The sequence below is a fragment of the Halichoerus grypus genome, chromosome 5 (genome assembly GCF_964656455.1).
Source record: "Halichoerus grypus chromosome 5, mHalGry1.hap1.1, whole genome shotgun sequence".
Lineage (NCBI taxonomy): Eukaryota > Metazoa > Chordata > Mammalia > Carnivora > Phocidae > Halichoerus > Halichoerus grypus.
Window position 1 is genome coordinate 136,780,047 of NC_135716.1, and position 27,483 is coordinate 136,807,529.

The 27,483-nt window shown below is 34.7% G+C and overlaps 1 protein-coding gene across 3 annotated transcripts in view; it reads right to left on the minus strand.

Annotated features, from left to right (window-relative positions):
* The window catches only part of EFCAB7 (EF-hand calcium binding domain 7), a 43,418-nt gene that overhangs the window by 10,199 nt on the left and 5,736 nt on the right, over window positions 1–27,483 (minus strand). For all 3 annotated transcript variants that reach the window (XR_013448149.1, XM_078073014.1, XM_036070438.2), the window contains exons 3-10: window positions 26,173–26,384; window positions 25,245–25,331; window positions 24,487–24,682; window positions 23,926–24,047; window positions 12,263–12,404; window positions 8,633–8,742; window positions 6,155–6,312; window positions 5,416–5,549 (exon numbers count right to left, since the gene is read on the minus strand). Coding sequence is in view for 2 of the 3 variants with exons in the window: in XM_078073014.1 (XP_077929140.1) it covers window positions 5,416–5,549; window positions 6,155–6,312; window positions 8,633–8,742; window positions 12,263–12,404; window positions 23,926–24,047; window positions 24,487–24,682; window positions 25,245–25,331; window positions 26,173–26,384 (1,161 nt within the window). In the remaining variant the exon portion in view is untranslated. The remainder of the gene's footprint in view (window positions 1–5,415; window positions 5,550–6,154; window positions 6,313–8,632; window positions 8,743–12,262; window positions 12,405–23,925; window positions 24,048–24,486; window positions 24,683–25,244; window positions 25,332–26,172; window positions 26,385–27,483) is intronic.

Below are 27,483 nucleotides of genomic sequence, written 5' to 3' on the forward strand. Positions count from 1 at the left end.
ATTAATAGATTAATAGTAAAATGTTTGTAGAGTTTGGAAAGTGACAAAGAACTTTTGCAAGGAAAAAAAGTAAATATAGATTAAATTAGATCATAGAAATGGTAGCCATTAAACTGGGGGCTGGAGCTACAATATAATAAAGCAAGATGAAAAAAATAATAATTGATATCAATACAAAGAAATTATTACTTTCAAGGAAAATGTATCTAGATACTGTACTATAGAGACTATCAATAAGTAATCTACTTTTAAAACTTAAAATTCTCAATCCTCCATTACTTTTTTATAAATTCATTAATACCCAACCTCAAGACTTTCTTTAAAGCTATGGTACTCAAGACAGTGTGGTAGTGGCAAAAGATTAGACACATAGATCAGTGGAATAGAACAGAGAAACCAGAAATAGACCCATACAAATATACTGAACTGATATTTGACAAAGGAGCAAAGTCAATTCAAAGGAGAAAGGGTAGTTCTATCAATAAATGGTGTTAGAACAACTGGACATCCACAGGCAAAAAAATAAATATAGACAAGGACCTTACATCTTTCACAAAAATTAACTAAAATGGGTCACAGACCCAGAACACAAAATCTATAAAAACTTCTGGAAGATAACAGGAGAAAATCTGGGTGACTTTGTGTTTGCCTATGTGTTTTTAGATATAACACCAAAAGCACACAAACCAAAAGCATGACACATGAAAGGAAAAAATGGTTAAGCGGGATTTCATTAAAATTAAAAATTGCTCTGTGAAAAACACTATTAAGAGAATGAAAAGACAGGAGCGCCTGGGTGGCTCAGTCGTTAAGTGTCTGCCTTCGGCTCAGGTCATGATCCCAGGGTCCTGGGATCGAGCCCCACATCGGGCTCCCTGCTCGGCGGGAAGCCTGCTTCTCCCTCTCCCACTCCCCCTGCTTGTGTTCCCTCTCTCGCTGTGTCTCTCTCTGTCAAATAAATAAATAAAATCTTTAAAAAAAAAGAGAGAGAGAATGGAAAGACAAACCACATACTGAGAGAAAACACTTGCAAAACACAGCTGATAAGATTTGTATCCAATATATACAAAGAGCTCTTAAAACTCAATAGTAAGAAAATAAACACCTCAATCTAAAAATGGGCAAAAGATCTGAAAGACACCTCACCAAACAAGATATACAGATGGTAAATAAGCATATGAGAAGATCATATGTCATTAAGGAACTGCAAATTAAAACAACAAGATACACACCTATATTCTAGGCTAGAATCCAAAAAACTAACACCACCAAATGCAGACACTCATTCCTTCCTGGTGGGAATACAAAATGGTACAGCCGCTTTGCAAGACAATTTGGCAGTTCTTTCAAAGTTAAACATAGGTTTACTGTACCAGCAATAACTGAATAGAAATGAATTGAAACAAGCTGAAAACTATATATGCACAAAAATATGCATATGAGTATTTCTGTTATTAAAGATTTTATTTATTTATTTGACACAGAGAGAGAGAGCACAAGTAGGGACAGACGACAGAGGAAGAAGTAGGCTCCCTGCGGAGCAGGGAGTCCAATGCAGGGCTCAGTCCTAGGACCCTGGGATCATGACCTGAGCCGAAGGCAGACACTTAACCAGCTGATTGAGCCACCCAGGCACCGAGGCACATGAGTATTTATAGCAGCTACGTTCATAATTACCAAAAATTCGAAATAACCAACATGTCTTTTAATAGGTGAATGAATAAACAAACTATAGTACCTTCATATAATGGAATTATTACTTAGTGCTAAAAAGAAATGAGCTATCAAGCCAAAAAAAGAAATCTAAATACATACCGCTAAGTGAAAGAAGCCAGTTTGAAAAGGCTACATATTGCATGATATTCCAACAACAAGGTACTCTGGAAGAGGCAAGACTATAGAGACAGTAAAAAGTTCAGTGGTTGCCAGGGGTTTGAAGGGATGAATAGATACATGAGTAGGTAGAACACAAGGGATTTTTAAGGCAATGAAATTATTCTGTATGATACTGTAAATGGCAGGTACATGTCATTATATATTTGTCAAAATCCAGAGAACTGTACAGCACAATATAACCCTAATATAAGCTATGGATTTTAGTTAATAAAAATACATCAGCATTGGTTCATCAATTTTAACAAATGTATAAAGTAACACAAGATGTTAAAAATAGGGGAAATTCGGGGCGCCTGGGTGGCTCAGTCGGTTAAGCGTCTGCCTTCGGCTCAGGTCATGATCCCAGGGTCCTGGGATCGAGCCCCACATCGGGCTCCCTGCTCCGCGGGAAGCCTGCTTCTCCCTCTCCCACTCCCCCTGCTTGTGTTCCCCCTCTCTCTGTGTCTCTCTCTGTCAAATAAATAAATCTTAAAAAAAAAAAAAAATAGGGGAAATTCATAGAGGGTGGAAAAGGAATATATGGGAGATCTAGTCAATCTTTACTATAAACCAACTGCTCCAAAAATAAAGTCTATTAAAAAAATAATAAAAATTAAGGTAACTAAGTTCTAAAAAGTTTATTAAATTATCTTACAGATAAATAATACATTTTCTCATTATCAAGGAGGATGGATAAAATTAATATTAGAAAATACTAGAAAAGTAAAATCTTTGGAACTTATAAAACCCAATTCTTTGCAGTATTATTAATGTTGGTGAAGGAGCCATTCCCTCCAAATCATTTTTTAAGTCAACCAGACCTGGGGATTTTTTTGTAGCAGGGTATTTAAGGTTCTGGAATTTAACTGCCTGGGTGTGAAACTCAGCTGTGAAATTTTCTTGTATTTGATCAGGTGACTTACCCTCTTTGATTCTGTTTCCTTATCTGTCTTTTTGGTTTTGTTTTGTTTTTTCAAAGATTTTATTTATTTATTTGACAGAGAGAGAGCACAAGCAGTGGGAGTGACAGGCAAAGGGAGAGGGAGAAGCAGGCTCGCTGCTGAGCAGAGAGCCCGACGTGGGGCTCGATCCCAGGATCCTGGGATCATGACCTGAGCCGAAGGCAGACGTTTAACTGACTGAGCAATCCAGGCACCCCGTTTCCTTATTTGTAAAATGAAAAATAATAGGACATACCTCAGAGAGTTGATGTATAGAAGTACTTCCAACTGGGGACACCAGGTGGCTCAGTCGGTTAAGCATCTGACTCTTGATTTCGGCTTAGGTCATGATCTCACGGTCGTGAGATTGAGCCCCACATTGAGCTCTGTGCTGGGTGTGGAGCCTGCTTAAGATTCTCTCTCTCTCTTTCTCCCTCTGCCCCTCCCCCCATTTCTCTAAAAAAAAAAAAAAGAAGTACTTCCAACTGGTATATGGTAAAATATCAAAAAAATGTTAACTATCAATTCTACCAGTTAAATTAAATTACTATTATTTTTTTTAAGCAGGCTCCACATGGGGCCTGAACTCACGACTCTAAGACCAAGACCTGAGCTGAGATCAAGAGTCAGACGCTTAACTAAATGAGCCAGCTAGGCTCCCCCAATTTAATTATGAAACTAAAATTTTATTCATCAAAAACTTTACCATAAGAAAATTCTAATTATGATTCACTCTTATTGAATGTGCTCTAGTGCCAACAATAATCAGAAGATTATATCATTAAAGTTGTAAGATGATTACATTGTCCTAAAAATATTCTGTATATTATCAATCTTGTTATTCGAAGTTTAATAGTATAAATCAATATGCATTTCTTGTTCCTGATTATACTATATAAACTTTCAGTTAAAAAGAGATATATTTTTGTGGGGCGCCCAGGTGGCATAGTTGTTAAGCGTCGGCTTAACGACTGAGGGTCCTGGGATCGAGCCCCGCGCTGGGCTCCCTACTCAGTGGGGGGCCTGCTTCTTACTCTTCCACTTGCCCTGCTTGTGTTCCCTCTTTTGCTGTGTCTCTGTCAAATACATAAATAAAATCTTTAAAAAAAAGAGAGAGAGATTTTTGAAAACCTTTGTATTAATAATATTTCTACTTTATTTGCTGTTTAGATAGACAGATTTATTAGACTCCCACCTGGCTTGTTGACTTTGCCAAGCTTAGACCATTTTAAGAACCAAAGGAGTAGGACACATTACTACCCCAGTGACACCGATATGTGAGTTAATGTGTCTCCTGACTGCATTCTGGCCTTCTTATTCTGTGATCTATAGTTGCCTATGGCTTTTTGGTTTTCTCCTTTGATCTTTCAGTCCTTGGCTTAAATACATAAGTCCTCCCCTCTTCCCAGACTTCTCCTAAGAGATAACAGAATTGATCTCATCCTCAGTATTTTTCTTTGCCCATCTTGGTATTTTTGGTTTCCATACCTCCATGGATGTACTTTCTTAATTCAACTCAAACACAAAAAACTGAAGAATTCTTAACATATATAAAGAACTTCCTGGAGGGGTGCCTGGGTGGCTCAGTGGGGTAAGCGTCTGCCTTTGGCTCAGGTCATGATTCCAGGGTCCTAGGACTGAGCCCCATATTGGGCTCCCTGTTCAGTGGGGAGACTGCTTCTCCCTCTCTGCCCTGCTCGTGCTCTCTCCCTTGCTATCTCATCTTTCTCTCTCAAATAAATAAATAAAATCTTAAAAAAAAAAAAAAGAACTTCATGGAAACTGCTTAATTTTTAGTAAAACTCTAGCCTATTAGTTCTTTGCTGCCTTCTCCTGGGCACAGTTCGGGGCTCTTGACCACTTCAGTCCCATTAGTATCAAGAGCTGGGACAAAATTTTTTTCCATTCTAAGCTCTAAAGAGCATAGGCTAAAAATGAAGTTACATTTAAGTAATTGATATTTTCTTTTAACTTAAATACTATACCAACTATCAATTTAAAGAAAACAAATATTTATGTTTTTATGGTCTATAAACAATGTTATTACTTTCTAAAAAAAAAGATTTTATTTATTTGAGAGAGAGGGAGCGCGTGAGCACGAGTACAAGCGGGAAGGAAGGACGGAGGGAGAGGGAGAAGCAGGATCCTCTCTAAGCAGGAAGCCCAATGTGGGGCTCCATCCCAGGACCCTGGGATCATGACCTAAGCCAAAGGTAGACACTTAACCGACTGAGCCACCCAGACGTCCCACAATGCTATTACTTTTTTAACTGTCCTAATTGCCATAATATTCTATGGAGAAGTTTGATATTCTACTGCTTAAGGATGAAAGGATGCTACATATTTTTTTTATATATCCACTAAGAAAAAGAAAAGTGCAGGGTGCCAGGGTGGCTCAGTCAGTTAAGCAGCTGACTCAATTTCGGCTCAGGTCATGATCTCAGGATTGTGGGATCAAGCCCCACATCGGGCTCTGCGCTCAGCACTGAATTCGCTTGTCCCTCCCTCTCCCTCTTCCCACTTGCTCTCTCTCTCTCTCTCTCACATAAATAAATAAAATCTTTAAAAAAAAAAAAAAAGGAAAAAGACAAGTGCTTACCACGGCAGACAGCCCAAGCATCTTCATCACATTTCTCACCACTTGTTCTCAATTCAAAAAAATTATATTCTTCAAGGCTTAGAAGACCATTTCCATCTAAATCAATTACTTCAAATATATCTGATAAAGTTGACCTAAAATTATAAAAATAGGAAATTGTTTTCAAGGCAACTAGACTAAAATGAAGTAATATCAAGGCATTAAACAATTTTTGTGAACTTAATGTATCCAGATGTATTTCTTACTAAGTCTACTATGAGATAAACAAGCTTCTAAAACAACCATAGTGTCTCAACACATAGTAGGACCTCAATGAAAAGTAATTCTCTCCTTCTTTTCTCCTTTCTCCAATCTACTTTCTTCTTCCTCTTCTACCAGACATTACTGTATATATCTAGGGTATGAGAGAACCACCTAAGTATTTGGATTCATATTTGACAGTTATCTAAGTTAACAGTGCAACTAGCAGGATCTATTTCTAAGGCAGTGCCTAGTCAGGTAGAAATCTGTAGATGTATGACTAAAGTTGACTTGCCAAATGTGTGGAACCCAGAAATGAATGGCAATCCCAGATCTGTGAATGGAAAATCACTTTCAGATGCCCAGTGAATGAGCTGAATTATTGAATTAGAATCTGGGGGTAGGGGTGGTGGCTGGCCAAAGGAAAGGATGGAAGACAGGCTATTCATCTATAACCTGTTTAGATGTTATAGTTCTAACCTGAATAAACAAAACTTACCTAAATTCCTTTGTAAGAAATAATTCCCCTGTTCCATCTCTATACACAAGTTGGGCCTCTTCAGTTATTGGTTTTATTTCTTTCCTCAGCCTACAGCCAGTTGTGGAAGGAATTAACCAGTAAATCCCAGGTCCTAGTTCACCGGTCCACCCAAACACCTTTTCTCAAAAGAATTAAAAAACAACAACCACCATGAGTCTTAATAACTTTTGATCTTTCTTCTGAAAGAGAAGCGTTAGAAGTAATTTATCAATATTCACCAAGTCTATCATGCTTCTATCAATCTTTTACGGGCTTCAAAATCTCTTTATTAATGGCAGCCCTGGCACAAGATCATTAGATGTAGTTCATAATATATTTTTAAAAACAAATGCCTAATACTATAATAGGTAAGAAGTTATATAACTTCTAAATCTTCCCCAATAAAAAAAGTTTGTGATGCAAATATCTTCAACAGGAAGCAGAGATCTTAGAATAATTTTTCAGTTACAATTCCCTAGTTTGATTCAAACATAAATATGTGATTTGTAATTAGATTTCAATAACCAAAAGTAAAAATTAAATATATTTCAAGAGTTCACTATTTGTATGAACTAGCCATATTTTTAAGCATCCAATTATATAGACAGAATCACTGGAATTTTACTATTATTTATGTAATATGGACTATAAAACAAGATGGTAGAATCCCAGATAAACCTACCTTACACAAAATTCTTTTCCATCACACTATATTTATAATGAGTGCCAGGACATTTGCATAGGAAACATTTTATTCTCCTGTTTCATAAAAGAAAGTATAATGGCATCTCTCTATGGACCTTCTAGGTGTGTTCTGGAACCAAACAGCTACCTATAAAGCCTAGGGGTTATCTCTGTCAAATACATTAAAACTAAGCATTTTCTCATCGTGTATAACAGCTAAGCAAACAGCTATTTGCCCTTCAGCACAGAATCGCCCTAGGGAATTCTATTCAGTGTTGTGTCCAAAAACTTTCAAAATGTAGATGTATTTTAAGTCATCCTGGGGACTCATACACAAAATAAAGTTGCTTATCAACTGAATTCTGGTTCGGCTCTATTTCTGCCCTCACAAGTCAGAGGAACCATAATCATCCTAAAGTAACCACATCCTATCTTGGTACAAGAAGCAATCCAATAAAACCAGGGTCATTTTGAAGACTAAAGATTGGCCAAATCCCTCCTTGGGAAACCATAATCTTGTAAATTGGCCAGATGTAGGCTGATATCCAGGAGTGAGAAGCAGTTCCTGCTGCTTCCTAATACATGTTACCCCATGAACTTCCCTTATCTCCACATATAACCTTGAACTGCCACTGTGGATGGCAAATGGAAAGTCTTTCATGGGCAGAAAACTCTTCTTAAAGAAAATGATTGTGAAACTAAAACTAAAAATAAAAATCCCTTGTAAATATGACATATTACAGAAAAACAGAAGCCGATATAGTAAAAAGGTTAATAGAAACTCATTCAAAGTTTATTACAGGCTTGCTATGTACTAACATTTTTACACATGCAATATCATAAGAAAGTAATTTTATCCAAAACAAAATGGGAAAAGCTATTGTTTTAGACAATGCTTTATCTTGAACTTAACTTTGTAGTCAGTTCTGAAGAAGAGTTTCGTCAAAACATTAACTTCTGTCATTTTATTTGTTTCTTGCCTATAACTATTCTTGTCTGTTAGGAAGCCTACAATAAAGACTTTTATATAACATTCCATCAGGGAAATGTTTGTCTGTCGTTGGACCTATATAAAGATTAAATATGATACTGCAGTAAGCCCTTGAATAGTATTATTCCTGTTGTTGTGTAGCAGATGTATTTTGTAGTCCTCATAAAATAAATAGCCACAGTTATGTATCTGCCTCACATATTTGGCCTCTGAGTAAATATATAATTAGGAAAGATCAAAACAACCCCACGGGCAACATATAAAATCATTTAAAAGCATTCCTTCAGATCAATTTATTTTTGAAACCTATAATGTGAGTCAAGCCTGAGGATAATAATCTTGAAGTTTTTCTTTTTTGCAGTAGTAGTATAAGAAAGACAAACATCTAAAGCAACTTTTCCAAAGTCTTAAATTGCTAGTATTTAGGGAAAAAATCCACTGGCATCAATCATTTTTATTGCAGATAAAAAAAAAAATGTTCACATGTGAGGCATCTGGGCATTTAGAGAAGAAGAAAGTGAAGTAAAATGTCACACAACTTATAAGTTATGAAGCCAAGACTACTAATCAATCCTCAGCTCTTAATCTCAGCAAACAAGAAAAAAATCCATCACAATTAATAAAACACATATAATATGCATAGTGCTTAAGTACTGTATATACCCTAATTGGAGGGGAAGATACAAGTTAAGAACAAACAAATACAGAAAAACTATTATTTTCCCCAAACCTGAGTTCATATTATATTTTTAAATTAAACATTAGAAAATAAATATGTATACTTCTCTATTTCGTAGTTCAGTAAAACACATGAGTTGTAGATTTGCTTGACTCTCATTTTCCTTAAGAATATACAAGGCAGTATCAACTGACAACCAAGGAGATGGTTTTCCTATAAACAAAAAACCAAAACATCTTAAAATAAGCAATTACTACTTACTGTTTCCTATCTAAAAAAGCAGTTGGTGGTTTCTTTCCCCTTTGGATTTTTTTTTTTTTAGAAATACATAACCCATTTTTATACAGAAACATCATAGCATTTGTAACTATATACAGTGAGCTTGCTAGAAATATTGTCTATACCTACTTTCTAAAGATCATAACTTTTCTTAAGTTTATCAGAAAGCTAAGGTTGCAAGGCAACCAAGTAGCCTGAAATCCAAGGAAAAACAACCCTTTAGGGAGAGATGAGATTCAAGCACTAGCTAACCTGTGGAAAGGCACTGGAGGAAAAGATGTGAGACACCATCTATGTGCTGGCAACTCCATAATTTATATCTCCAGCTAGAACCTTTTCTTTGAACTTTAGACCCATATAATCAACTGTCTATTTGACATTTCCACTTGAATTTCTAGGTCTAAAACTGACCTTCCCCAACTCCTTAAAAAAAAAAAAAACTGCCCATCTATATTCTTCTCTATCTCTGTCTCAGTAAATAGTAATTCATCCCTCCAGTTGCCATGCTTCCAATCAAGCCAAAAATCTTGAAATCATCTTTAACTTTTTTCTTCTCTCGAATATGACAGCCAATCTTCAGGAAATCCTGTGGTTTAACCTTTAAAATATATCCAGGATCTCTACTTTTTATCACTTCTACATTTCTGGTTCAAAGCATCATCAGTACCCTCCTAGAAGTCTGCAGTAGCATCACAGCTGGACCCCTGCATTCTCTTGGGTCCCCTTCCATCTATTTCTAATATAGCAACCTGACTGCTCTTGTTAAAATATGTCAGATTATGTCCTGTCTCTACTCAAAATCCTCTCATGGAGTTGAGAGTTGGAATAATGTTGCTCCCACCCTAACAATAAGAAACAGTACAGGAACTACAAAATCATAATTTTTTCTTGAACTCATCAGAGCTGAGGTCCCAGGGCAACCAAGTAGTCTGAAATCCAAGAAAAGACACACCCTTCCAAGAAGAGATGAGATACAAGCACTCGCTTAGCTGTGGTGCAGCACAGAAGACAAGATGTCAGGCACCATATAAATGGAAAAAGAAAAGAGAGAGCAGAAGAGATATTTGAAGAAATAAAGATGGAAAATTTTTCTAAAAATAATGAAAGACAATAAGTCAAAAATCCAAGCAGAATAAATACAAACAAACACACTCCACAATAACAGCACCAACAAGAAAAACAAAAGCACCTAGACACATATTCAACAGTTGTAAATTAAAGATGAAGAGAAAATTGTGAGAGCAGCCACAGGAAAAATCCTCCTAAGGTTCTTCATTTCTCTCAGAAGCCCAAGTCTTCATTATGGCAAAAACAAACCAAAAAACAAAATCAGCTCTACCCGATTTTGTCCCTGGTTCCTCCCTGTCCTCATCTCCTACTTCATTCTTTCATTCTACTACCTCATTCTAGCCATTCTAGTCACCTTGCTGTTCTTCTACCACCAGGGACACTCTCACCTCAGAGCCTCTGACAGAGTATTTATTCCCTCTCTGTGGAATGCTCTGCCACCTCCACTCTTCACCACTCTTCACCCATCCCTTCCACCAGCTCTACATCGACAAAGATTCCTGCCTGGCCTTCTGTGGAAGACAGCAGAAATGGCTGCCCTCTCTGTATTCACAGCACATTGCAATGTGACTTGCAGCTCCTCCATCAAGAGATCAGGTCTATTTCTCTATCTTATAAATCTGGGCTTGCCTTGTTACTTGCTGTGAACAACAGAATATAGCAAAAGTAATGTGCCACTTCTGAGCCCAAGCCTCAGGAAGCCCTAAGTGCTTCTGCTTTTTCTTTGAGATCCCTGTTACACCAAGAGAACAAGTCCAGGCTAACTCACTAGAAGGTAAGAGATTATATGGGGCAGAGTAAAGCTGTCCCAGCTGAGACCTCACAGAGAGCCCAGCCAAGACCAATAAAGCCAGCAATGAGCTAACCTGCCTCTGATCACAGATGCATGAGTGAGTCCTACAGAGAAAAGCAAAGCCCAGCTCAAAACAAAATAACTATCTAGCAAACCTGCTTACTAGTGAACAATTGTTTCATTGTTTTAAACCACTGACTTTTGGGGTAATTTGTTATATAGCAGTTGATAATTGATACACCTCTTTCAAAGTCTTTGCTCAAATGTCAACTTCTTAATGAAGCATACACTAACCACTCCATTTCAGTGGCAACTCATATTCCCTCAGCTTTCACAATGCCCTATCCCTATTTTTCCCATAGGATTTATCACTTTCTAACATACCATATCATTTACTATTTATTATGTTTTATTATTTATTGTTAGTTTCCCCTACTAGAATGTAAGTTCATAAAGACAAGGATTTTTGTCTTTTTTGTACTCTGATGTATCCTAAGCACCTAAAATGATACTTGATATATAAGGCCCTCAATAAATAATTGATAAGTAAGTGAATAAAGGATCTTCTTCATAAGACTATGGAGAATTAATATCTGCATTGAATATGCAGGCCTATCTTGATACCTTTATCTGAAAAAAATGATTATTGTAATTGTCACTTAAAAGTATCAACCACCAAATGTTTTAAGTATCCCATAAGATACACAGTGAAAACTTTTAGAATCTCTACTTTAGGAAGCAAAAAGAATGGGGTGGGGAAGAATCCTCTAGTAATAAAATAAACATTTTCTTATATAAACATAATAAAAGAAAAATAAAAATTGATACTTAGAACAATCAACATTAAAAGGATATCTAGTGAAAGCACCCTTATAGACATTTTCACTAATTAAAAATATAATAGTCATGGGCACCTGGGTGGCTCAGTCATTAAGCATCTGCCTTCGGCTCAGGTCATGATCCCAAGGTCCTGGCATCAAGCCCCGCATCAGGCTCCCTGCTCCGCGGGAAGCCTGCTTCTCCCTCTCCCACTCCCCCTGCTTGTGTTCCTGCTCTATCTCTCTCTGTCAAATAAATAAATAAAATCTTTAAAATATATATATATATATATAATAGCCATTTTTGACACTAGGAGATTAATTTGTATCTAACATTTATATACAAAAAACCAATATTACCATGAATGCAAAGATTATTAATAAAGGTTGTCTGCAGTTCATATTGCCCCAAATTATGTTCCTATAGAACTTCTCTTAAACATATTAATTTAAAAAATTGACAAATGGAAGAGTTAAAACTTAATTAGTAAATAAAAAGTTAGAATTCTGTCATGAAGAAACCAGGGTACACTTTGTTCTTGTTTTTAAATGAATTAAAATAATGTTTTAAACATAACGAAAAGCGACTTAAATACTTTGTAAAATATGATAACACAGTCCAAGTATAAACTAATGCTTTCTTTCTTGAAGTATATGTAACCATGTTTCTTAGGTAGATTATTTTCTTTACTAAGGCTACCAAATATTTACATAAGTATTTTCAAAGAGGGCATAAATTGAAATTTTAAAAATACATGAAAAACTTAAAACTTGCCTTCAACTTGACTCAGGTTTAATGGTTTAATTGTTAGATAAACCATGGATCTCTGAGCTATTTGCATCCTATATTGATGACTAATGATTTCACCATCTTCTTCTAAGAAAAAGCAACCTTTTGATTGTACACATTGCCACTCCTGAAATGAAGGAAAAAATTTTTTTTCAAACACTTATTAAATGTTTCCAGCATGCAGAGTAATAAAGAGAAACCTGAGGAGGATATAAAAGAAATGTCAAATAGAGCACTGACCTCCAGGAATTTGCGACATCATTAAGAGGTAAAACAAACAAACAAACAAACAAACAAACAAAAAACCGGCCTAACACAATTCAATTATAGTACATGGTTAGAACAAGAAAATAATCACATGTGCAAAATAATAACTCTAGTTCCTAAAATAATGCCTGGCACATTGTAGGTATTCAACAGTGTCTGACTGATGGGGGGGGGGGGTTGCATCGATATAAACTGAGAGGGCAATCTATGAACCGTATCTTGAAGGATTAGCAGAATTTAGATAATGAAGTAAGAAAGAATTTAAAAAGAAGTAAGAAAAATGAAGTTCATGAGAGTGGGAGAAGTACTGAAACAGAGTAATAAAATAAATAATAAATAAATAAATAAATAAATAAAAATGCTGCTACAGGGGCACCTGGGTGGCTCGGTCGGTTGAGTGTCCAACTCTTGGTTTTGGCTCAGGTCATGATCTCATGGGTCCCAGGATCAAGGACCCTCCCCACCTCCCACCCTGAGTCAGGCTCCGCTCAGCGAAGTCTGCTTGAGGATTCATTCCCTCTGCCCCTCCCACCACTCATGTGCTCTCTCGCTCTCTCTCTCTCAAATAAATCTTTTTAAAAAATGCTGCCACAATAATTAGGGCAGGATTAGTGCTTGGAACATAGTAAAAATGACTAAGGGCCACTAAAACTGATGTTGAAAGGAAAAGTGATGACTTTGTATTTAAAAGTTAAAGTACATGACAACCAAAATAACCGTTTCAAGTCCAGGTAACTAAAAGAATACTGAATAAGTTTTACAGCTGCAACAAAATGCTCATAAACATCAGTTTTGAGAAAGACTTCTATACGATTAGTTCTGCTATTTCTGGTTAGCCAAATCCCTTCTGGTCGAAACTAATAGCTCCTGGATCTCTTAAGTTTTAAATAAAACTCGAAGATGACGCTATATGCAGGAAGTAAAAAAATTCTCCACTGAATATATCAGAAATTGCGCCATTGCCATAAATGTGTACAAAAATGCTCAATTTATCATTAGATTTGTCTACCTATAATGTATAACATATTTCTGTTCTATTCCTAATGACTTCCAAACATATTTACAAGGTTTTGAAATGACTTTATAAAAAAAGATTTTGGTTTTGTTTTTTTAAGATTTTATTTATTTGAGAGAGAGAGAAAGCTAGAGAGGGAACACAAGCACTGGGAGTGGGAGAGGGAGAAGCAGGCTCCCGGCTGAGCAGGGAGCCTGATGCGGGGCTCGATCCCAGGACCCTGGGATCATGACCTGAGCTGAAGGCAGACGCTTAACGACTGAGCCACCCAGGTGCCCCATAAAAAAGGATTTTGAAAAATTATCTGGATGATATTTAAATAATAAGCTCAAGGCTTTAATCATATTAAGAAAGCTACTGAAAAGGTATGCATTAGCTGTATACAATAATATAAAAAATACTAGTAATCCATTATAGAATTATCTACTATGGCACTAAAAAGGCGAGAACAAACATAATTTACACTGAGAATGATTTCTCACCCACTTTTTTTTAAAGGCTAAATAATCCTAGCATGTATTTATACATCATTTTTCCATTGTATAAATGGTAATTATTTTCATATTTTATGTTATTTTCATAGAACCAAAATAAATTTAAAATTAGAAATTTAGAAATAGGGGGAAAAAAATCTCCATAATTCTACCATCCTAGTTTGATTTCTATGTAATCCTTCCTAAGACTGGCCTTAGATAGAAACCTATTTTTTATATTCTAATTAACATTATTTTATGTTGTATCTTTTCTATTTAATGTTATATCCAAAATATTTTGCTACTGAAAAATAAGAACAAACTTGGAGGACTTACATGTCCTGATTTAAAAAAAATAAAAATAAAAAATAAAAATAAAAACTCACTTCAAAGCTACAGTAATCAAAACAGTGTGATAGTGGCATAAGGACAAATATATAGACCAATGGCATAGATAGATGGCCCAGAAATAAACTCTCACATACGTGATCAAGTAGTTTTCAACAAGGATGCTAAGACCACCTGGGTAGCTCATTCGGTTAAGCCCCCGACTCGTGGTTTTGGCTCAGGTCATGGTCTTGGGATCCTGAGATCTAGCCCGGTGTCAGGCTCCACACTTTGCTCAGAGTCTGCTTGTCCCTCTCCCTTCCCCTTACCTCCCCCTCACTTGCCCTCATGCATGCTCTGTCTCGAAAATAAATAAATAAAATCTTAAAAAAAAAGAAAAAAAGGATGCTAAGACCATTCAATGGGAGAAAGGACAATGTGGTCAACAAATGAAGCTGGGAAACCTGGATATCCAAGTGCAAAATAATTGATTTGAACTCCTTACACCATATATAAAAATTAACACAAAATGGATCAAAGACCTAAATGTAAGTACTAAACTATAAAATTCTAAGAAGAAAACATAGGAGAAAAGCTTCATGACATTGGATTTGGCTATTTCTTGGATAGGACACCAAAAACACAGGCCAGAAAAAAATATATAGACAAAAGCTTGTCAGTTCCCCCCCAAATTAAACACAGAATTACTGTATGATCCAGCAATTCCATTTTTGGATATATATCAAACAGATATTTGTACACCCATCTTCATAGCAGCATTATTCACAATAGCCAAATGGTGAAAAGAATCCAAATGTCTACTGATGAATGAATGGATAAACAAAATGTGGAATATACATACAATGGAATATTTTCAGCCTTAAAAGGGAATAAAATTCTAACATATGCTGCACATGGATAAACCGTGAAGACATTATGCTAAGTGAAGTAAGCCAGACAAAGGACAAACATTTTATGATTCCACTTATATGAGGTACCTAGATTAGTTAAATTCAGAGACAGAAAGTAGAGCAGTATTTGCCAAGAGTAAAAAGTGGAGGAAGTGGGGAGTTACTGTTTAATGGGTAAAGAGATTCAGTTGGGGATGATGAAAAAGTTCTAAAGATGGATAGTGGTGATGGTTGCCCAACAATGTGAATGTACTTAATGCACATAACTATACACTTAAAAATGGTTAAAATGGTAAATTTTATGTTATGTATATTTTGCCACAATGAAAAAGCCCATTTTGCTAAGCAATATTTAGTTTTTTCAATTTAACTGGATCTATAATTATCCATTGAGTTGGTATACCATTACTTACTTATTTCTAAAATGTTGAATATCTAAATCATTTCTAATTTCTCATCAGTATAAATAATAATAAAATGAAGACTACTTTATCTAAATGCTTTTCCTTTCATGAATAATATCCTTCAAAAGAACTCCCAGGCCAAAAGTATCCACACTTTTAAGGCTAATGACATGTGTTACCATATTGCTTTGTAAAACAGTGATCCAATTTTACAATACCACCAACAATGTATAATGTAGTAATTTTGCCACTACCATAACTTGGTCAGTAGTGTTATCATTCAAAAAATTGGGTGGTGGGGGGCGCATGGGTGTCTCATTCGGTTAAGCATTCAACTCTTGGTTTGGGCTCAGGTCATGATCTCAGGGTCCTGGGATGGAGCATGGCATAGGGCTGCGTGCTCAGTGGGGAGTCTGCTGGAGATTCTCTCTCCCTTTCCATCTCCTTCTACCCCTCCCCCAGCTCATGCTCTCTCTCTCTCAAATAAAAAATAAATAAATAAATCTAAAAAAAAAAAACCAAAACTGGGTGATGGTGGGAAACAAGGTGTGGGTACATAAAATATTCATTATAGTATTCCACATATTTTTGTATATGGTGTTGTATCAATTTTTGTGTCAATTTATATTTATGCAATAAAATGATATAATAATTAAAATGGTTTTTTAACAATTTCTGCATTAATTTGAACTTCTCTGATTACTAGCAAGGTTGGACTTTTCCCCATGTGTTTATTATTTTTGTCTCCTTTTGTGTGAACTGCCTATTCATCCTCTATTTTCATAGGTCTATCACAGACTTGATATTTTTGTTACATATTTTAATAAATTCTCTTGACTGTTTTAGATGTTGACTACCCTTTGTAAGCTTTGATGTATGTATTTTCTCTGTTTCTTTTACTTTGGTTTTGGTTACTTTTCAACTTATGTAAGTTTTCCATTTTTATATTCATCTTTTCTTTGGAGATTTCTTCTTAAACTGAATTTTAAGAAATTACCATTATTGCTGAACTACTACTTAAGCTTTCAGTCAGTCATTAATCACAAGCACTGTCACACCTTTGGGGTATAAAAGATATGTGTACTTTTAATTCTGATAAATTAAAATGTGACCTTAAATTATTGGAATTCATCTTTGTAAGTATATTGCCCATGACAGAAACAAGTCATTATATATATTTCAACAACATCCCTATGAGGCAATAGGGGTAGATATAAATTAGTCATTTTAATAAACAGAGAAATTAAGGTACCCAGAGGTTATACAGAATCTGAATTTTACAAGGAGTTTGTAGAAACATTAGGTCTATAGCCTAAGACTTTTGGATCAATGCTTCTACCATTAGATCATATTTCCAAAACAAAATATACTCTGGGTACCAAATTCAAAACTTTTATAACTCAATGAGGCTCAAACGGGGGCTTGAGCCAAAAGTTCAACTATTAATAATGAGTAAGAGTATATACAGATTTTCATTTAGCCTCCCTGTAAATCCCTTGGATGAGAATATATTAAGGACTAACAACAGATGCTGACATTACTTCAAAGTCAATTGGCCATGGTATAATCAACATGACCCTGGAAGATGACAATTGTTACAGAGAAGAAAGGAAAGATATACTCCCACAGTATTTAGACAAGTTACCATTTGAGACAGTTTGAATTAAGATTCTGACATCAAATGGAAAACATGTTTTCCTTTCAAATCAATTTTGACTATAGCATTATCAAATGGAATTGCATCTAAAGTATTTTATGAATATGTTTATAGTCACCCATATGGAATGGTAAGGGATACTAGTTTAGAATTATAAAATATTTAAGGCAGAAGAAGTCTAAAAAGCAATCCAGTCCAGACTTCTCTTTTGATTGATGAAAGTCTGAAAAATAAAGGAATGTACTTGTCACAATTCTCCTTGATTGCAGAACCAGAGCTGGACCTAGGTCTCCTTACTCTCTCTCCAAACTACCAGCTATATTCAAAATTCGGTTCTTTTTCACATTTAAATATCTGCCATGATTTTTTCAAAATCTGGCATTTAAAGAAAGCTCATGTTAAAAAGAAAAAGAAAGCTCATGTTTATGAAATTACTATAAAGTATGAGAAAGCATTATCATTTGGAATTACCCATATATTGGAATGTTAAGATAAACATAATCGGGAGCACCTGGGTGGCTCAGTTGGTTAAGCGTCTGCCTTTGGCTCAGGTCATGAGCCTGGGGTCCTGGGATCGAGCCCTGCATGGGGCTCCCTGCTCAGCGGAGAGTCTGCTTTCCCTCTACCCCCACCCTTCCCCCTGCTTATGCTCTCCCTCTCTCTCCCTCTCTCTCCCTCTCTCTCAAATAAATAAATAAAATCTTTTTAAAAAAGATAAAAATAATTATTTGGGTTCCTTATTGAAAAATGCAGACTTCAGTAGCTGGAAAATTTGTATTTAATCATGGGTGTTGCAGTCCCCTGCCCCACAGTTAATAAAGTGTTTAAACAAACTAAAAAATACAGGTGTACCTCGGCGATATTGCAGGTTTGGTTCCAGGCCACTGCAATAAAACGAATATCACAATAAAGCAAGTCATACAATATTTTTGGTTTCCCAGTGCATAGAAAAGTTAGCTATGTTTACACTATACTATCGTTTATTAAGTGTGCAATAGCATTATGTCTAAAAAACAATGTACATACCTTAATTAAAAGATACTTTATTGCTAAAAAATACTATCATTTAAACTTTCAGCAAGTCATAATCACTGATCATAGATAACCATAAGAAGTATAATAATAATGAAAACTTTGAAATACTGAGAGAATTACCAAAATGTGACAAAGAGACACAAAGTGAGCAAATGCTGTTGAAAAAACGGCACCAATAGACTTGCTTGACAGAGGGTTGCCACAAACCTTCAATTAAAAAAAAATGCAGGGGTGCCTGACTGGCTCAGTCAGGGAGTGTGTAACTCTAAATCTTGGGGTCGTGAATTTGAGCCTCATGTTGGCTGTAGAGATTACTTAAATAAATGAATGAATAAAAACTTAAAAAGAATGCAATATCTGTGAGGCGCAATAAAGTGAATCACAATAAAACAAGGTGTGCCTATATTGCATTTTGCCTGGTACACTGGTAGTGAACATAGTATGTGACATTTGAGAAACTCAAAGATGGAAGAATTTTTCCATATGCTTATTGTACTTCTTAAGGGGCAGTGCTATGGGCTGACAGGAGATGCCTTTAGCTGGGGAGTGAGCTACGCATTATCACTGGAGGTCTTTCCTAAATTCCAGTTTTAGAAAAAGTACAGGAAGGGAATTTATAAGTTTCCTTGGAAAGACAACCAACCTAGATACTACAGTACATGGTTAATAAGGCTGGAAAATGATGGAAAAACAGCTATTATAAAACAGAAATAAGACAAATGCCACATTATATCAAACTTCAATGTAATAATCAGATTATTTTTAATACTAAATAATGACATTAGTAGGAGAATTTGTAGCTCTCCTGCTTAAAAGGAAGCATTCAAATTCTTTTTTTTTTTTTTAAGATTTTTATTTATTCATTTAACAGAGATAGAGAGCACAAGCAGGCAGAGCGGCAGACAGAGGGAGAGGGAGAAGCAGACTCCCCGCCGAGCAGGGAGCCCGATGCGGGGCTCGATCCCAGGACCCTGAGATCATGATCTGAGCCGAAGGCAGCCATTTAACCGACTGAGACACTCAGGCGCCCCTGAAAGCATTCAAATTCTTAAGATCTGCCACAGTTACTGAAAACACAATGGTTCTTCAACCTAAATTTCTTTTAAAACAAACAGACTTTCAATCACACAAAGCTTTTCCTCTAGAACCTAGACTAAAATGTTACGAATTAAAAGAAAAAAGTACTGATAAAGTGGCTGGCTCATTCAAATAAATCAATTTGAAAGGATTATAGATTAAGTTGACAGTTTGAGTATTATGAGAAAAATGGAAGGAGGCTGAGTTTTTTAAAAACTTTTAGAATGACAGTGTAAGAAATTCTGTGATACAGTTTTTAACAATATAAAGCAGAAATAAAATAGTGGCTTGTAATTCTTACACAGGGCATAAGGTGGTGCTATATTCTACCAATTCAGGTAAATTCATATAAAAGGAAAAAACTGTTAATTCATTTGTCATATATATACAAATTTTACTTATTTTCATTCACAGTGTATAAGGAAATGATGAAAAGTACAAATTAAAAATAGTTGAGTTGAAAATTCTACTTATCAAAAGATTTAAATGTATCAGTAAAGTTACATTTTTCTTGGAACACTGTAGAGAATGTAATTTGTTTTGACATACAATTCTATATTGTTATTAAAGTTTTAGGTGAGGTAGAATTAATCTAAGCAGTAAATCTAGCATAGACCTAGAGGAATTTATATGGATTGCCATCTAATTGACAAGCTGAATCGATCATCATTTTGAAAATATGATGAACTTTTGCGACAAAATTGTTTGGAGTCCTCACAAAAATTTAGACAATCACTTCTACTTTAGAATGTTTATATTTGTATATATGTACATAAATGTTTATATTGTATATATGTTTGTATTGTATATATGTTTATATTTGTATTGTTATATACACAGACATATATAAAACAAACATGTTATACAACTATACCCAACATACGCATATGTTATATAACATTTTGTTTTATACAATACATATACACATTTTTAAAACACATTCTAGGAGTCTGAATATAGGAAGTATTGCATCTCTAGAGTTTACAACTCATGGTTTGGGCTTTCTCAAATTCTAGTCATGACTGGCAATCAAAGCTATTCTTCTCTCAAAGAAAAATTCCTAACATTCCTTGCACATTACAAAACCTAAGCAAACAGGACTCAGGATTAAAAACAAATAGTGATAAAGTACCTACATGTGATCTATAGAAAGGGTCTTATTTTCCTCCTGTAATTCATGTCCTTTACCAATTGTGTGAATTTGTAGTTTAAAGTCTGATTTATGCATACCCCATTTCAACAATTTTCTAACTTCTGAAAAGAACTTGCTCTGTCCCAATTCCATATTTCTCCACTCCACATGAAATTGAGGTACAAAACTTGTTTAAAATAGGTTTAAAGTATTTGAAGAAAATTAATTTAACAGTTCTTCTAGTAACTTTTTCTATCAATCTCAATTAAAACAAATCACACTTATGCTAAGCAAAATAAATCAATAAGAGAAAGACAATTATAGAATTTCACTCATATGTGGAATTTAAGAAACAAAACAGAGAAGCATAGGGGAAGGGAGGGAAAAATAAAACAAGATGAAATCAGAGAGGGAGACAAACCATAAGAGACTCTTAATCATAGGAAACAAACTGAGGATTGCTGGGGTGGGGGACGGGGTGGGGGGATGGGGTAACTGGGTGACAGACATTAAGGAGGGCATGGGATGTAATGAGAACTGGTTGTTATAGAAAACTGATGAATCACTGAACTCTACCTCTGAAACTAATAATACACTATATGTTAATTAATTGAATTTAAATTAAAAAAAATAAAAATTTAACTAAAAAAATAAATCACACAATAACTATATTTATAACAAGTACTTCTCAGAGTATTTATAAAACTTCTGAAATTTATTTTAAAAATTCAAAGTAAAATGCAAACAACTGAATCCTGCTGAATAACAGAATCTTTAAAATTCACAGATTTTTTTTTTAGAAAAATCATTTCAGCTCATCTAAGAAATATCAGAGAGTAAACAATAGTGGGCAGTATCAGGATCAGAAAGAGGATACAAAAGGTCAGGTAAGGGGCTTGTGGGTGGCTCAGTTGGTTAAGCATCTGCCTTAGGGTCAGGGCATGATCCCAGAGTCCTGGGATCGAGCCCCACATCGGGCTCCCCGCTTAGCAGGGAGCCTGCTTCTCCCTCTCCTGTTCCCCCTGCCTGTGCTCTCTCTCTCTCTCTGTGTCAAATAAATAAATAAAATCTTTAAAAAATAAAAAGTCAGGTAAATAATATGAAGACTACGAAGTATTTCCAAAACACATTAATTTTATATGAAAGTCACAGATTTTAAAAGTTGACAGTATGCCATCTTTTTTTTTTTTTTAAGATTTTATGTATTGATTTGAGAGAGAGTCAGGGGCAGAGACAGAGGGAGAGGGACAAGCAGAATCCCTGATAAGCAGGGAGCCTGACACAGGGCTCAATCCCAGGACCCCAGGATCATGCAAGACCTGAGCCAAAGGCAAACGCTTAACCAACTGAGCCACCCAGGTGCCCCAGTAGCATAAGTTCTTAAACTATACTTTCATCATGTTATTCCCATATAAATACCTAGAGTCATTTCTTAGTTCTAGAATATTAATAACAGTATTATTTATTAAAGTGATTACTATGTTCCTGGCACTGTGCTAAATGTTTAATACATGTGAGATGATTTAAATCTTTCAAAAACACACTAACTATAATTATTTTAAATTTATAGATAAGGAAACTGAGATTCAGAAGAGCTGCTGACTAACTTACCAGTGACAAAGCTAAAATTCAAGGATAGGCCTATCTCTATTCAAAGCTCTTTTTTTTTTTTTTAAGATTTTATTTATTTATTTGACACAGAGAGAGATAGCAAGAACAGGAACACAAGCAGGGGGAGTGGGAGAGGGAGAAGCAGGCTTCCCGTCGAGCAGGGAGCCCGATGTGGGACTCGATCCCAGGACCCTGGGATCATGACCCGAGCCGAAGGCAGACGCGTAACGACTGAGCCACCCGGGCGCCCTCTATTCAAAGCTCTTAATCAGTACCTAAACCAGTGCTTGGCACAGAGTTACCACTCAATAAATATTTGTTGAATAAATGAGTGAATAAATGAAATACTATGCTGTACTACCTTGGTATATTAATAGTCGAGTACATTTTTTTATTTTTTAATATAATACCCATATTTTATACTAAGCAAAATAGCTGGCATATATTACCTTTTTAATAAATATTTTTTGAGTTAAACTACATTAAGAAATTGTATTAGTAAGGGCCCAATTAACAGGAGCATGACACTGAGAAAAAGTCTTATTATGGTTTTAATATAATCCATATTAATATTTCTCTATACTGGTTAAAATTATTAATTTATAGTTTTGAGTTAGGTAAACCACAATTATTTAATAAGTTAATTTTATGAACATTTAATTTAGTTGCAAAATACAGGAATCTTCCATTGGTGGAAAATAATATTGGTGGAGCACTAAATATTGTGTGTGAACATGTTGGACATGCACATCAAATTGCTTAGGGTGTAGAGATTCCTAAACAGTCTGAACAAAATTCCTTGGAGATAATGTTTTAAAATTTTAATATAGAACAAATGTCACTCTCTAGCAATTTAAAGATATAAGGGACTTCAGAGTTCAATAACAAATACAGAGTTGTTATTTGAAACAAAAATTTAGCCCTTGAGAACAATCAGTTCAGTTTTCTAACAGCAGTTATAGTATGTGGTCATAACCATTTTTCCCCCTTTTACAGAGGTCTCTAGGTACACATTTTTAATGTATCCTAGCAGTTTCCAGTTAATGTTTTATATTTCTGTAGCTATTATTTTCTGTTGAAAGAAAACTAGTAAAGGTTGAGTCTAAAAAGGGAAAACAAAGGAAGAAGATCAATATTAACACTCCACAAATATTGACTTAGCAGAGTGACTTTGTTGTCTTTCTCTCATAGGAACTGATATTGAATGAATGATTTATTTATAAGAAATATCTATGGAAAATATTTGTTAAACAAAATTAAAAAATTGCTTGCAAAGTACATATTCAGATAATCAATTCAAGTTCAAAGACTGAAAAGTCATCACTTTCAAACTAAAGACTTTTTAATACTATTCTTATCCATCATTTTTAGTTTAAAATTATTAAAACTGAAATGCAGTAATACAAAGAAAAATATCAGAAAATTACTTCACAAACTTTACTGGTTCTCTGTACAGACACCGAATAGTTATTTATAAACTTAATGTCAAATATTTTTCAGAAAAAGTCTTACCTATTAATTTAAAATACTATACCTTTGGGGCACCTGGGTGGCTTAGTTGGCTAAGTGTCTGACTTCGGCACAGGTCATGATCTCAGGGTCCTGGGATCCAGCCCCACGTCATAAGGCTCTCCACTCGGCAGTGAGTCGGCTTGTCCCTCTGCCCCTCCCCCTCGTTCATGCTCTCTCTCAAATAAATAAATAAAATCTTAAAAAATAAATAATATAAAATACAATACCTTTATTGAGTTTGGCTCAGTTAACTTTGAGTTTCGGTTACTATTAGCACCCATGGTAATTGTGAAAGAAACAGATGTTTTGAACTTTCTAGTTGCTGCCAGTAAAGAACTGCTGGTATCACCTGTAACAAGTAAGAGTTATTTGGTCTCACATTATGACAAGTTGTCGATACTAAGTCTGTTTCTAAATACAGTGTAGTATAAAAGGCATGTGTATTAATTTCTTTCTTTTTGTTCTTCCTATTGAAATAAAGTCAGAAGTTTCATATTTATCAGGCTTTAATGGTCCCTAATATATGGGCTACTAATAAGATTCTATATTTCAATATGTCACTCTTTACCCTGAAATTTTAGTTTTAACAAAATATAATGAGCATAGCCAAGTCAAGTTCCATAATAAAATTTTTACTTCAATAGATTTTTACAGCTGAGAGTCTAGAAACAGTAGCTAACAAAAGTTGGATTCTCATTTATCATTGATAAGCTAAGATAGAAGAAAAATTTATCTGAATATGATCCTTCATTCTTGATCAAGAAATCTTTAGTGTCAAAAGTAAATACCTTTATTTGAGAATGTTTCCTCATCAGTTTTTCTTATGATTCTAGGTGATGGTTTCGGTACTGGTGATGGGTCCCTTTCAGGGGATCCTTCAGTGTGGCTTCCAAACTGTTGGTGCCTCAGTTTACTGTCAACCTCCAGTTTTTCTACAGTAGTTTTGAGACATTGCTCAATGGTTGTCACATATAATTTACAAAACTATAGGAAATAAAAAAAATAGTCCAGTGGGTAAGACATTCAATCATACATTTGGGAGGAGGCAAATGCACATTAGTAGGCAAGGGATAGACTGATAGATGGAATATATTTCCTATTGAACTAGGTTACTCATTTTATTTTCTTGAAATCAGATTGACCACCCTCAAGTGACCTAATGAAATGCAGCCATGATTCAATGAGGAGGTCATATTCTGAGAGAAAATAAAATGTTACACAAAGAGAGGTGATTTATTATTTTTTTATAAGACGTGTAGACTTGAGTTTGTTCTAAATAATTTTTAAGATTCTTCCATCCCAGAAAAGGTGTATTCCTGAGGAGAGTCTCTGTGTTTGAGTGTCTGTGTGTGTGAGCACATGCATGTATTTTACCTTTATTATTTCTAATGTAGTTATCAGATTACAATACTCTTCAGATTAAATTTCAAGTACGATTTGTACACAACATATTAAGTATATCACTGACAATATTAAAAAGATATGCTCTTTTAAAAATTCTTCTCTTACACAGTATACAAATTTACATTAACATCATCTTATGTACCTTGATGTAGTCAAATTTGCCATCAGCATTTACATCTGCCAAACTTATTACGGCATTTACTTCTTCTCGAGTCATCTTCTCACCTCTCTGAAAAAACAAGATTTATTTATTTATTTTTAAAGATTTTATTTATTTATTTGACAGAGAGAGACATAGCGAGAGAGGGAACACAAGCAGGGGGAGTGGGAGAAGGAGAAGCAGGCCTCCCGCTGAGCAGGGAGCCCGATGCGGGGCTCGATCCCAGGACCCTGGGATCATGACCTGAGCTTAATGACTGAGCCACCCAGGCGCCCTAAAACAAGATTTATTTTAAAGCAACATGACTATCACTTTGTCATGCAGGGGAAGGCGGAGAGTGGAAATTCACTTTAATCTTTTCTACAAGTCAGTTTGAATATATGGTTTCATTATAAATCTTAGAATGAGTATTATGTCAAGCAAGAATAAAACTTACATAAAATAAAATTTCACAATTTTATTAAATTTCATAAAAGTATGAACTTCAGTTTATTAAATTTCAACAATATATATCATCAATCCAGTAATAATGCTACTACTGAATTTACAGTAATTACAATTTCTCACAGTATACCAAGAATCAGAATGGATTCCCAATCCCACTTATACTATGTTTCCCTTTCACTTATCACATATGAATCTATTCCTGAATTACAAAAAGTTCTGGGTAGCAAATAATTGCAAAGGAACACAAGGGGATTGCAACATGGGTTCAATTTTATACTTTATGTTTTATTTACAGAGCACCTTTCATCCAGAAGGATCCTTAAGTACTTTATAAACAACATATATGTGATTCATTTCACCTGCCAATGAAATAGTTATTTTTAATGTGGCCTTAGTAGCCAAAGCTAGAATTCCAAAAGTTTTATTAGCAATGTATATTATAAAACTATTTCACAAATCTTACCTTTGTTAGAAGTTTATAAAGGTCAGTGTGTAAAATAGAGCCATCGTCATTTACATCTAATTGCTTAAATGATTTTAGTAGTTCTGCTTTTGAAGTAGGTTTTTCCTTTCTTAAAATTATGCAAAAATCATCAAAATTCAGTTTGGCAGTTTGAGGAGTCCAATACTTATTAATGGTCTTTTGGGATGGATTTCTTCCTGCATGCTGTAGAGCTGCCCAATAAAACAAGTGTTATTTGTTAGAGTAACATTTGGAATTGGTATCTAAGGGTATTTTTTCTTTCAATCATTATACATTACAATATTACACAAAAATACACACACACCTTTGGGGTTGATAATCTAGTGATATCAATGTATGCCTGACTTTCAAAAATGAGAAAATATATGTGTTACCAGCTACGGATTCTTGATCTATTAATGTCAGAATTAAATATTTTTCCTATTCTGACAGTTGGTTCTCAACCTACATTGTTTAACTGATAACATATGATTTACTTTGTAAAAGTGCCTGGAAAAAAAAAAAGATTAAAAACAACCATCCACTTAATTGTTTTGAGGACCTAAGAATAACCACAAAAAGTATTCTGGCCCAACAAATAACTTAATGAAATGAGGAAATCATTAATCTGAGAAAATTACTGTCAATAAGGCATGATATCTAAAATGTTCATCATTGTTAGATATTAATCATGAATATTAATCATTAATTCAAGAATATTAATCATGTCACAAATACCAAATATATGCACAAAATTTATCTATTTGCAGTTATAGACTTGCTAAAAATCAAGAATCTCAACATAGTTTGAGAGAAGACTATTATGGAGATGCAATGGTTGAATTACTCTTAATTTTTAACCAGAATCTTTAAAAAGAGTCCTACAACCAGTTATTCGTGAGACATTCTTATTTTAAAAGGCATGTCCTTATTTTCTATGAGAGGCAACAAATTACAATGTGAGAAAGGCTTTGTATTTGTGTATATCATACACACTAAAATATAATTGTTTTAAACAATTGTATTTTGTACTGTTTAAAAGAAGTAAACTGGTAATTTGAACTTAAACAAATCTCTACATATTAAGACTTAATACTATCTAAAATGAACCAGTGATAAGATTCCTAAGCACTGTAGATAGAATTAATAAAATTTTAAAGGTATAACTGTCCTTTGTGCTACCAACTTCTACTATAAAACCTTATATTGGGTATTTCTAACTATCTTAGGTGAGATTTCACGAGATCTGGGCATTGTCAATTAGCACTAAAAAATGATAATCTGGATAGTCCACAATATAATGAATAAGGA